Below are 11,857 nucleotides of genomic sequence, written 5' to 3'. Positions count from 1 at the left end.
AGTGGGCATTTCTAGCCAAACTTCCCTTTCTTCACTGCTAACAGTCAGCTGGGCTCTCCGTTAAATTCAAGCTCGTGTAAGAAACAGTGAGAGGGTTGATTCCAATATTCTCCTTCTTGTCCCACCACGCACAAGCTGTTGCTACTTATTAAACATTTTAAAATCCCTGCTGCCAAAGTCCCCTAGAGACATTTATCTGCCATAGTCATAAATGACTTGCCAGCATGCTACTCAAAACTGCGTTTCCCAGCCAATAAATACAAGCTCCAGAATCAGGAAAAGCAGGGTTTGGCTTGCTCTAATTTTCAGTGGTATGTCACTGGGATACTATAACTACTTTTAAATTCAAATCAGCTTCCTAAAAATTAACTGGTTTTATCAGATACAGCACAGTGGACTGTTAAACACGTAGCCTCGTGTACTGAAACACTATACATTTAATGAAGTTATGCCATTAGCAAATGTACAACATGGGTGCATTAAATCCACCTATAGAACAGCTCTACGTATGAGAGAGAGAATTTATTTTAGCTTTTCTCAATAGAGCAGGAGTCCCTTTCTTGGCTTTTGCTAGGTTTTAACTAAAACCAGGATTTGCGCACACACACAAAAACAAACAAAAAGTATCTACTCTCATAATGAAAAAAGACTGATTTTTTTTCTTTTTTTATTCCAGTTCAGGAAGGAAGAGAATCATCTTGCAAGTTAATATAATCAGCTCCTTTGCCTCTATAATCTACTTCTGCTCAGCAGGAGCCCCCAAAAAACACTTTAAGTCCCAAGTGAAACGTGAAAACTACTTGTAAGGTCTCTTTTGAGGCACATGATTCGGACGGTCGGTCGCTTTCGGCGTTAAGGAATCAGTGTCGTCTTCCTTTTCCTTTCTTCCCAGGAAGAGCTCTCCGGCACGCCGTGGGCTCCCCATTTTTTGGGTGGAAGGCTATCTGTCCCTGCCCCAAACCAGAAAGGGTTAGGATGACACAAGTTAGCACAGACACCCATTTCGCACTTCACACCTACGGACGTACGTTGACGACTCCCCACTTCAAATTCCTCACAAAGGGGAAAAAAAAAAAGGACAAGAGACAGTAAATGTCACTGTGATCACACTACGGCAAAATATACCTTCTGTTCATTGCAAAAAACGTGTGAAGGCCAAATTAAAGGGGAAAAAAAGGATGTTGCATGAGTTACAGTGCAACCATATAATTCCTTCTCTATTTTCCTCCCCCCCACCTTGTTCAGTTTAGAAAAAGGATTGAGTACAACACAGTCAGGTAAGTGGCCACAAAAGAGTAGCTGTCTTTGGCAAGAAGTCACCGTATGGACCCTCTCTGTCACCTTCTGCCCATCTCGCTCTGTCTCATGAAGTGGATGTTGTTGGCGCTGTCTGAGAGTTCTGGGTACTGCTCCACTGAGATCACAAAATAGCCGTCGTAGCCCTGTACCCGGCCTGTGTTTAGCACTTGTTGCTTCTCCCCTTCTGTCCATGAGCGAATACCCTCCTCCCCATCCCGCAGTCTCTGCTGTTCTCGGGCCCAAGCTTGGGCGACGGCGCGCTGGCGGGCCAGCTCCAGGACGCGGGCCTTCTCCTCGTCCAAGGTGGTCCCGTAGCGAGTGTTCAGGCACAGCGCGCCGTACTGGAGCTGGATGTCCGTGTAACGTCTAGTCCTTCCACCCAGCACTGTGTTGATCTGGGACACCGTGACGTTCACACCGTTCTCCAGGGTCCTCCGCCCGCCGCTGAGGCCCAGGATGGACAGGTCGCCCTCCGACGGCCCTTGCTTGATGAAGTAGTGCGTGTCCACCCCGTCGATGGTGAAGTGCAAGTTCTCCAGGTAATGGGCGTTGTTCAGGATGGCTGCGATCCTCCGCCCATCCTCGTTGGCCACACTGATAATGTCGGTGGCCACGCGCCCGTCCTTCATGGCGAACTTGACGCCTTTGCCGAAGATGGAGCCTCCGGAGGCAAAGTTCCTGTTCTTCTTGACGTGCCGGCACCCGGCGATGCTGGAGCTGTAGATCCGTTCGAAGCGCTCAAGGGTGACAAAGGCCTTCAGCTGCTTCTGCACTTCACATTGGACCCCCAAAATTGACTGAGAATGGAGAGAAAAAAAGAAAAAGATATGTTAGAAAGAGAAGCCTGATGACCTAAAGGCATTGTTTTGCATGCTGGAGACCAGCGTCAATCTAATGAGAAGCTCCATGTTTGTTTTTTTTCCTCATCAACTTTTTTCAGATTTTTAATTCTTTGTAGTAGAAGAGACACATGCCAGGATATTCCCCCTAATACTCATTGTTTCAATAAATGGAACTGTATTTACACTTACAGATAGAAAGAGGCAAAGGGAGAAAAGGAGTTTTTGCTTTAGTAGTGTGGGGGTCTCGTTTGGGCTCTCCCACCTGGCTGAGCTATTATTTTGTGCTTCAGCAATCTTTATCTGAAAGTAAGAAATCACTCACAGAGAATTTGGTGGCCATTATGCTTTATAAAATGCTTTGAGGTTTCTGTGACAAAGTATGAAAATATCTGTAACAATTCCCTCTATTTTAACTTCACTTTGTAACTCTTTGGGCCATTTTCAAAAGGCCTGCATTGCAGGTACGACCCTCGAAGTGACCACAGCCCCTCTACATCCCATTTCAGCCTGGCCAAAGCAGGCTGTTTAAAACTCAAGGAGGGCCCTAAATCCAAATCCTATTTCCTGCAGACCCTCTACAACGTGCCAGGCTCCCTGAGCTAGGGCCTGCCATACCTGATGTTCGAGTTTTAGCTTATATTGAAGAAAAACTGCAGAGAGACAACAGCCTGGATCATTTGTAGTCAGGTACAATACAAAGTCACTTTTGCTGTTAGCGTATAATGGAGCAAGCACACAGCGAGTCAGCAGCTCATCATTACTGCAAAATGTCTTTGGAAATGCTCTCATCAATTCATGGCAGCGCAATCTTCTTACAAACCCTTGCTCATGAACAATTATTTGCTCAAATTTCACAAAAGCAAGAGGATGCTACGACAAAACTCTCCTGGCACGGCCAACGGCTGAGTTCAATAAAGTAATGACATCCAGGATTAAAAATAGGCTACAAAGAAAAGTTTGCTGCACTCCAATTATTTTGAGGAAATTTAACATCCATGAAGGAGATTGCCTTAAACAGTCCACAAGCTAAAGGCTCACATCCTTCCCTGGCTGTAAGAAGACATTTCAGACAATGCAGACATTTCAGCATTGACCTCTTTACTACGACTTATGGTGAGGGAAGGGAGATGAACCCTCGCTTCCCTGGTAGCCATTTCCAAGGAAGGGTTTCAAACCATTAGAGAAACAAAATAAAGCATCCTGCACTGTAACTTGCTCAGTGGTTATGAGCAGTTTTTGCTCTATAGAGGAGAAAACTATAAAAGAACAGAGGCACACAAGTTTAAGGGCAAGTGTTGGGTTTAATCAACATCGAAATACCTAAGACCCATGACTTACTTTTATTCAAAGTGCCAAGAAAGCTGCAGAAACCCTCTTCCCTCCCCCTTTTGGTTGTTAGCATAGTTGCTGGAGCAGCCATAGGAGCTCTTTCTGGTTCTCCCCATGCTGCCTGTGGGGGATCTCACATACAGCCCAAAGAGCGATCTAATTAACAGTCTGATAGCTCCCCCACCAGCTGAACAAGGGCTCTAATTATGGAAAAGATGGACGTAATTAATGAAGATGTCACCGATGATGGACAGGGAGCAATTAGGCTTCTAGACTCCACGAAACACTTACAGTTCTGCATAAGTGCACATCGCACACCCTTCGCTAGGTATTTCATCTTAAGAGGTGTTTAAATGGGGATGTATTCCTCTCAGGTGCATCTCCTATGGGCTGACTCCAGGTGGTCCTTCCCCACGACCCACGCCTGCCACATTGCTCTTCCATCTTGCTCAGTAACTTTTACAAGCAACGGGAAAAGTTCCTTCTCATTACTCGCACTGAATCATCATTTAGTGCAAGATCCTTCACTCAGGAATGTAAATCAGGTCTTCTGCACCACATTTCTGCGTCCTGTGGTCATTTATCTGTCACCCTTCTCTATATATGCATTGCTATATTTACCAGAAGTTAAGTGGTCAGGGATCCCTAGAATTAATTAATCGCAGCAGCTACTCAATATCACCTTGGATAAGTTGGACAGCACCAGGCATGGTTTGGGCCAGAAGGACATAGTCTGTAATATTGTGTTTATGCTGCTAAATGAGAGAAGCCTCGGCAGTGAGGTCTTGCACTAGACCTCTTATCATCCACACTGGTTAATTTTAATTAATTAAAATTAAATAATTTTATTTTCAGCTCCTGGTTTGGCTTCAGACCCCTCCAACTGCTGTCTCTGAATGGCCTCAAGTAGCACCGGTGGAGGTTCAGGTGGGAAATGAAGAGACATTTCTGCTCAGCAAGAGCGGTCAGGCCTTGGGACGGGTTGCCCAGGGAGGTGGGGGAGTCCCCGTCCCTGGGGGTGTTCAAGGAGAGGTTGGACGTGGTGCTTGGGGACACGGCTTGGTGGTGACATTGGTGGTAGGGGGATGGTTGGATCAGATGATTTTGAAGGTCTCTTCCAACCTCTATGATTCTGTGATTCTGTTATTACTCTAAAATGTTGGTTGGGAGTCTTCTGCTGACAACAGCTGTACAGTGACATTTAATGGGTGATGTCCTTGAGTTTGCCATTAATTCAGGAAGGATGGTAACCTGTTTGGCACATGCTGTGATAGGTACAACAGGCAACAGCTCTGACATGATCTACCTTCATCAAGCTCCACAAGCTCTGTCAAGCTGGGACCCTCTGGCCTGAGGTCAAATTTTTTGATTTTCAACTTCATGGTCAAATTCCCAATAAATTTGATTTTAGATCAGCAATTGTCCACTACAAAAGGTAAACCAAAATTTTAAAGTCTTTTTTACAATTTATGACCCAATAATAGAATACGTGACCTTTCCTTTATCTAATAACATGCTGCCTTCATGACATTATATGAAGTCATACAATTTCCACAGCTCCACTGCTCATCTGGATTTCATATAGAAGGAAAATAAGCAGCACCCACCCCTCTACTGGCATGACTTGGACGTTTAATGGCTTACACATGAGCTAACAGCAATGGCACTGTCACTTTTTGCCTCAGGACACTCAGACAGGACGTGAGGCCAACTGGCTTGTTGGTTTTCTCAGCCTCTATCCAGGACACATCTCCTCCTCTGTACAGGGAAAGCATTTCTCTTGTTGCATGGGCAACAGTAGGGCTGTTACTGGCACTGCTTCTGGTGGCTAAGACAGACGTGAAATGATGGATCAAAGCCACAGAAACGGGACCTTCTTCACCTCTAGCTGTATGCCCGCTGTAGGTGGAAGTTTTGTGAGGCTGGGGGCTGGATCCACCTTTGCTGGCAAAGTAACTGGGTAGTACTTGCCAATCTATGGATGGCCCAGCCTTCTGTGTACCTGCTTCTCACACTTCAGTGTTGGCTTCAGGACTGATTCAGTTGCCCATAAACCCATACACTGATGTCTAGTGTGATCTGAGATGCCGCAGAGTGCCTGCAGCTTCTTCGTGGAGCAGTGAGAAACAGAAGCTCTGGGTGATTTGTGCCCTGCTGGGCACTAAGTTCACGGGCAGGGGCCTAAATTTAGGTGTCTCCATCTAGAACAATATCACACCCAAAGGGTCTTTCACTGGGGATTGGTTACAGGTCTTCTAGATAAAGGCCTTTTTTTTTTTATCATAACATCTCCCCATCTTTTGTTTTGTAGTAGGAGAAGACATGCAATGCTGTAATACCGAACATCTCTTAACTATTATAATAACTAAACTCTGTTATCTGCAAATAACTCTGTTATCTTGAAAATGAGCCCACAATCGCTTTGAAATGACTTTTTGAGTGCATTTCTTTGATAAAACAAAATGATATTTGGGAACAGCATTTTTTTTTTTTTTTTATAAAAGAAAAACAAACCCATCCAACAGTAGGAAAAAAAAAAAAAAACACTACAAAAAAACACACCAAATTCAGGCAAACCAGGGCACAGCTAGCTTTGTATGCTCTGCTGTGAATATACAGGGGGGAGGCAAACATATTGCGCACAGTTCAAAGAGGCAGCGTATCCCTGACTTTGCAATTACCATTTCTGTTTCATCTTAGAACTCATTTTAATGAACTGGTAAGGAAGAGAAACAAAATTTTCATCCAAGGCTGCAGTGGTGTATAGTATTCTCTAAAAAATGCCACTGCTTTTAGCAACTGTAAAGGAAGGCATCTATAAAACCAGCATTAAGGCAGAAAGAGGGGAATTCATAGTTGTTTTATTTCAATATTTGTTCTTAGATGTGAGTGACAAATAGGCTGGGTTTGTTTTTCCTCCCAGACTCTTTTAATCAGATGTCCTTAGGTGACATTTCACTTTATCTAGTAACAACCCATTGGAGAGAAGAGAACGACCTTCATCATTTCTTTCCTGCTGCACAGAGCTCAAGAGAACGGCACATTACAGAGTTCTCTGAATAGCCTCTTGCATTTTGCCTGCACCTCTCGAGGATTCGAAATACCATCGCCAGATACTATCATCTGTTGTTTTTAAATACCGCCTTCCAGTGTGAGACTGCAAGCTTTAATTTCCCATCAAGGATCCAAGATGTGAAATACGTGAGTACGTTTCCAAGTTTCTCTCCATCTCCTGCCGCTATACACAGATAGGTGTTTCTCCAACTACCATATGGGTTACAATGTGGAAAGCCACTTCCAAAATGCTTGGCCCAAGCTACCCCTTCCCTGCCTTCAAAATTCTCCACCGTTAACTCCCTGCTATGGATGCCCTCTCTCATGGTGAACCCCTCAGGATGTAGCTCCCAAAAGCTATGACACCTGGTGGAGGGTGGCTGGGGGGACACCCCACATTGCCAACTCTTGGGTTTGGAGGAGAGATCTCTCCTTCATCCCACCTTCCTAATTCTTGGGTTTGGAGGACAGGTCTCTCCTCCATCCCACTTGTGCACACAGCTCTGGGGGGATAGCTAGGTTGAGCTCATCACGCACATTTCCATCTGTGGGGAAATAAAAGGATTTGCCTCCTTTTCCTCCTCTTCTTTTTTCGTAATGCCTCAGGAGCTTAGTGCCTTGGAGACTTCAGCTCTTCCCCACCATCAGATGAAGTAAAAACTAGCCAAAAGGTTCACAAAACATAGCTGAATACATCGAGAGCATGATGGCCCATGCTCAGGACTAAGCACCCCCAAAGTGAGGATGCTCTTGCTGAGTGATGAGCATTGTCAAGAGCAATCCCTCAGAAGGGGAGGAATGTCCTTGGGACATTTTCTGTCCTTGGGACATTTTCTTATGGGAGGGACAGAAGCGTAGTTAATGATATGATGTAGCTAATGTTAGAAGCACTGATTCCAAAACATCCCTTCCTGCAAATAGAGTTGTTCTGGCTCTGGCAATTACCTGACAATTCAATAAGACAAAAGGGAAAGGGGGGAAAAAGGGAAAAAAGGAGAAATTGCATTCAGGTGCAGCAGCTCCACAATATGCCAGAGGTCACCCGGAGTCCCCTGGTGGCCAATAACACGGAACTTGTTCAACAAACAATTTAGTGACAGGCTCACAGACACAGGGGAGGGGGAGGAAAAAGTGCCACACAACAGAGTATTGGATTTTAAATGTCACTCCAGAGCTGCAGGGGGTTAGTGCAAAGTTTATGACATGCTGGCTGTTTCTGAGCTGGTGGATGCCCACAGCCAGAATTATCTCTCCCATCTTCCAGCCCTGCAAGGCAAGTCCCAACAATGTTTTGGAAGGAGATGCCAGGCCCCTCTGGTTATGCACTCCGAAGAGATACGACGCAGCCAAAGGAGTTAGTTGCTTTGCTGTTATGCTCCTGTTATTCATTCCTCTCCGATAAAAGAACTGACTCAATCTGCTGGGCCACGGCTTTGATCAGCGGAGCCAGTGGAGTAACTCAAATTTCCTTTGGTCTATTACAAGGGGCTATGTGACCCAGAGAAACCAGGGATCGGAAGAGGCAGAGATGAGAAAGCTGTGGCACGTCATGCAGTGAATATCCCCGGATTTCAAACAGAATGGGCATTGTCTGGTGCCTTGTCCAGGCTGCTTTTAAATGATAAAAGATCTGCAGTTTCTTCCATGTGCTCTGGAAAGGCATTCCACAATTCCATCAATCTCATTAAACAAAAATATTTCCCGAACTTCCATTTAACTTTGTTTAATTTTGTCATTTGTTCTGGGAGGCTTTCAAAACTTTGCATTTTATTCCACATGCTTCGTCAACAGATACGGGGAGAACTGGTACGACAGAGGGCTGAATCCTGTCTGGGAGTGTGTGTGTGGCTGGAAGGGCTGGGAACAAACAGAACTGCACGTGAAAAATTAGTGTTCAACGCATGGATAGGTTTAGGAGAAAATGGATCGTATGTTCAGGTATAAAATGAGAATGAATTTAGTTTATGCAAATACATGTCTACATTATGCTGTCTGTGACAGAAAGGAAGGGAACCCTGCTCTACAGTATTTGAGAGCCACTTGCTATCACAGCATGATCCTGCAACTGTAGACTAAAATAAAAATGCTCCTGTTTTGTTGCTGTCATAACACAGGGGAAGAAAATGAAACAACCTGCAATGGTTAAATTCCGCTTTCAACATTGTGATTGTAAAGTGACTCATCTGGAAACACCATAGCTGCATAAAGCCCTTATTTACCAGGCAGGCCCCTGCACAGACCTCGCTGCAGCTTCTTGGTTTACAAACCTGAAGGGGACAAGGAGACTTCCTTTTTATTGCTCATTCAGGCAGATTCACCTAAAATGGGTGGCTGGAAGGGACGGCTCCTTGGTTTTATTTCCAGCTCCCGTATAAACAAGTGTCAGACTTCATCTCAAGCTGCCAATTAAATTATTTGGCTATTCAATAACCATAATAAAAACACTGAAATGATATAATAATAACATTATTATTATTATTAACATCTGAGTGTTATCATTTACTGTACATAATAATTTAAAGACAATCTTTGTGCGGTCTCTGAGTGAGCCTTCCCTCTTTGCCTCCTCCTGTACGGCTTTGCCTGGAGAGACTGTCACATCAAAGCGGGGGAAGAATCCTGAGGCTATTTCTCATTACAGAAATCATCTCTGGTAGCATTTCATTGTTTAATCCGAGGACGAGAGAAACAAAAGAGAAGTGTCTGAGCTCCAAAAACACAACCGAGTTACTGTGGCGTAATGGTTTTCAAGCATCAGCGCAGCCATGGTAGCAAAAGGCATCGTTCTTTCCGTCTGCTTCTATTGTAAAGTGATATGTCTTAATTTAAATCTCTCTTGTTGAAGTCAAAGCTGGTACATTTTAGCTTGTCTTCCCTGCAACTATGAGGCTCAGTACCGAGGCAGGGCTGACACACGACTATGTAATTAATTCACAGTACCTTGTTCATACCTCTGAGTGATACCTTGGGGCTGGGGAAATGTGACACTGTATTTTACCTGCTGGGTTAATAATTTGTGTACAGGACCTCAAGAATCCACTGCAGGACAGTGAGATTTCAGTAAAGGCTTAGATAAAGAGCCTAGGAAAGCAGCTGGGATCAGTTCCACTTGCTACCATTATCATTTTATAAGCAGAAGTGTTAAGAGCACATCCTGATCTCCCCAAACAAATCGGTGCCTCACAGCTCTCGCAGTATTTGAATACACAGCAACAGCAAGCAGGAATCTATATCCTAAAGAGAATTCAGACTGGAGAGATAAAACAACCCCAGAATAAAATCAGGCTAGGAGAGGAAAGAGTATCCTGAGAGGGAAACGACTGTTTTCAAGGTCATACAGCTGATAAGCAGTAGGGCTGGGAGTAACCCAAGGCTCTCAGACCCTGACCCAGTGTGCTAACCTTTAACAGTGCTGCCTCCACCTTTCAGCTGAATAATTCCCAACAGGAAGAGACGGAGAAATGATTGGGCTGTAAAAGCTTTTTCTTGCCAATTTTATCATTGAATTTTGTGCTAGCATCTGCCAAAGTGGCTTGTGATGCAGGCCTGTTTTTAAAAGCAGGACATAGTGGTTTGGGATTAAAACCCCTCAGGTAAAATGAAAGTTAACTATCAGCTAAAACTTCTTTCTGGAGAAACCCACTGTAATGCAGAACAATTTCCTAGGGAAGTGCTGTGACTTTTTTTTTTTTTTTTTTAAAGGTATTTTAAACCAGACTGAATAAATTTAAAAAAAATATAAAAAATCTGTAGAAAATGATGCTGTATCAAGGTTTTCTTTCATTTGCTTCCAAGAATCCTTGGTGCAAAGGCCAGGACCTTTGTCTGCAGTATGTGGTAGTTCTCTCTTGTTTGACAAAAAAATAGTAATGCTCCATCTCACTGAGTGACTACCAGAAAGTATCACAGGAATAAACACAGGGACAGTAAAGAATTTATGATGTGATTATTCGGTGAGATTTCATTACTGTAATGGGGAGAGACAAACTGCCTTGGGTCGACTGCCTCTTAACCTCCCAGCACATCTGGAAGAACAGGCTGATGGTTATTTACAAAGACCCCAAGTGGATACTTTGCTGATCAGGGTATGAAATACAGCATGTAGTTGCATGGATCACCTTGCTGTTGTCCCATTCTTGGGTTTTCATCTGCGTGTGGATAAGCTCATAGGATGGCTCCATGGCGTCCATGTCTGGTTTGGGGTATCCGGGGATGACGTTGTGTAGCTGGAACCCAAAGGTGAGCAGCCAACTGTTGACATCTGGAAAGGAAGAGAAGCAGAAATCAGATTAGCAGGTCTCTCAAGCAGGGTTGCCTAGGCGAATGGCACAGATGAGGACTCTACAGTGCCTGGCACTTTAGCAGTCTGGCCACAACGATTGCTCTGTACTCTATGTGAAGAGAGCAAATCTTAATGGCCCTTGAAAGAACTGCGTGCCAAGGCTGGGCAAGTCAATGACTTTCCACCTCCAAGCACAGTCCAAATCTGCACTTTCCCAGCTTTAAAACTTTGGCAGTGACCAAATGGCTCAAATTAAAGCCAACTCCATGGCTGTTCTACACCAGCAGCCACGAGACGCTGCTCTAAAGTGACAGAGGAAAAGCACAGGAACAAAGATACACTAAGAGAAATTGAGATGCTGCAGCTTAACTGGAAGTGTTTTCCAGCCCTGCAGTCAGCTCTGAATATCTCAGCCACAATACTTCTCTTCCTGAGGCCTCCCAAAGCTTTGCATTGAGCCAGAATACCAGGACATCCAGGATGAACAGCAGTTTTGGTGCAGATGCTCAAGGAAGAGGCTCCGTGCTTTTTGCATGGCATTTCCACCTCATTCCCTTGTCATTTTTAAGAACATGTAGTTTGAGCATTACACCAGTGTAAAGTCATGGCATCTTTTATAGTGACGTGAAACCAGCTACCACACAAGCTACCTGACAAAGTTATTTGAAAGGGCTAAATAAAAGGGGCCACAGACTGTTCTCAGGCTGTAATGCCACATCCACACTGCCGGATTCTTTTCTGTCCCATAACACAGCAGCCAGCCAGCCAGGCTACCTACAGGGATACAAAATCACTTTGCTCAGGCACTTTTCATAAACCCCTTAGAAGAAGTCCTTGGATGGTGAGAACACTGCTGGCTACAAGCCATAAACCATTGTCTTATGCAAAAGAGGGATTGTTGGCACTAAAGGGGACATGATGGAAAACCAAGGCATTTGGGATGTTGAGGATTAGACTGGGGGAACATTCTTGTATTCCTTTGACAGAAGACTACAAAATCTTCCCTAATTTGCAAATTGCAGAGCTATTAGGCATAGCAGCTAGATGTTCT

At 44.4% G+C, this 11,857-nt stretch overlaps 1 protein-coding gene across 6 annotated transcripts in view; it reads right to left on the bottom strand.

The window, feature by feature from the left end:
* Nucleotides 1–419: 419 nt before the first annotated feature.
* The window catches only part of TENM4 (teneurin transmembrane protein 4), a 554,777-nt gene continuing 543,339 nt past the window's right edge, over nucleotides 420–11,857 (bottom strand). For all 6 annotated transcript variants that reach the window (XM_032196280.1, XM_032196305.1, XM_032196313.1 and 3 more), the window contains 2 exons: nucleotides 10,643–10,785; nucleotides 420–2,096 (listed from right to left, as the gene is read on the bottom strand). In XM_032196280.1, coding sequence (XP_032052171.1) covers nucleotides 1,338–2,096; nucleotides 10,643–10,785 — 902 coding nt within the window. In that variant the 3' untranslated portion in view covers nucleotides 420–1,337. The remainder of the gene's footprint in view (nucleotides 2,097–10,642; nucleotides 10,786–11,857) is intronic.

This window comes from Aythya fuligula, chromosome 1, assembly GCF_009819795.1.
Source record: "Aythya fuligula isolate bAytFul2 chromosome 1, bAytFul2.pri, whole genome shotgun sequence".
Classification (NCBI taxonomy): Eukaryota; Metazoa; Chordata; class Aves; order Anseriformes; family Anatidae; genus Aythya; species Aythya fuligula.
The sequence above is the reverse complement of the archived record's forward strand: the minus strand, read 5'-3'. Positions and strand labels throughout refer to the sequence as shown.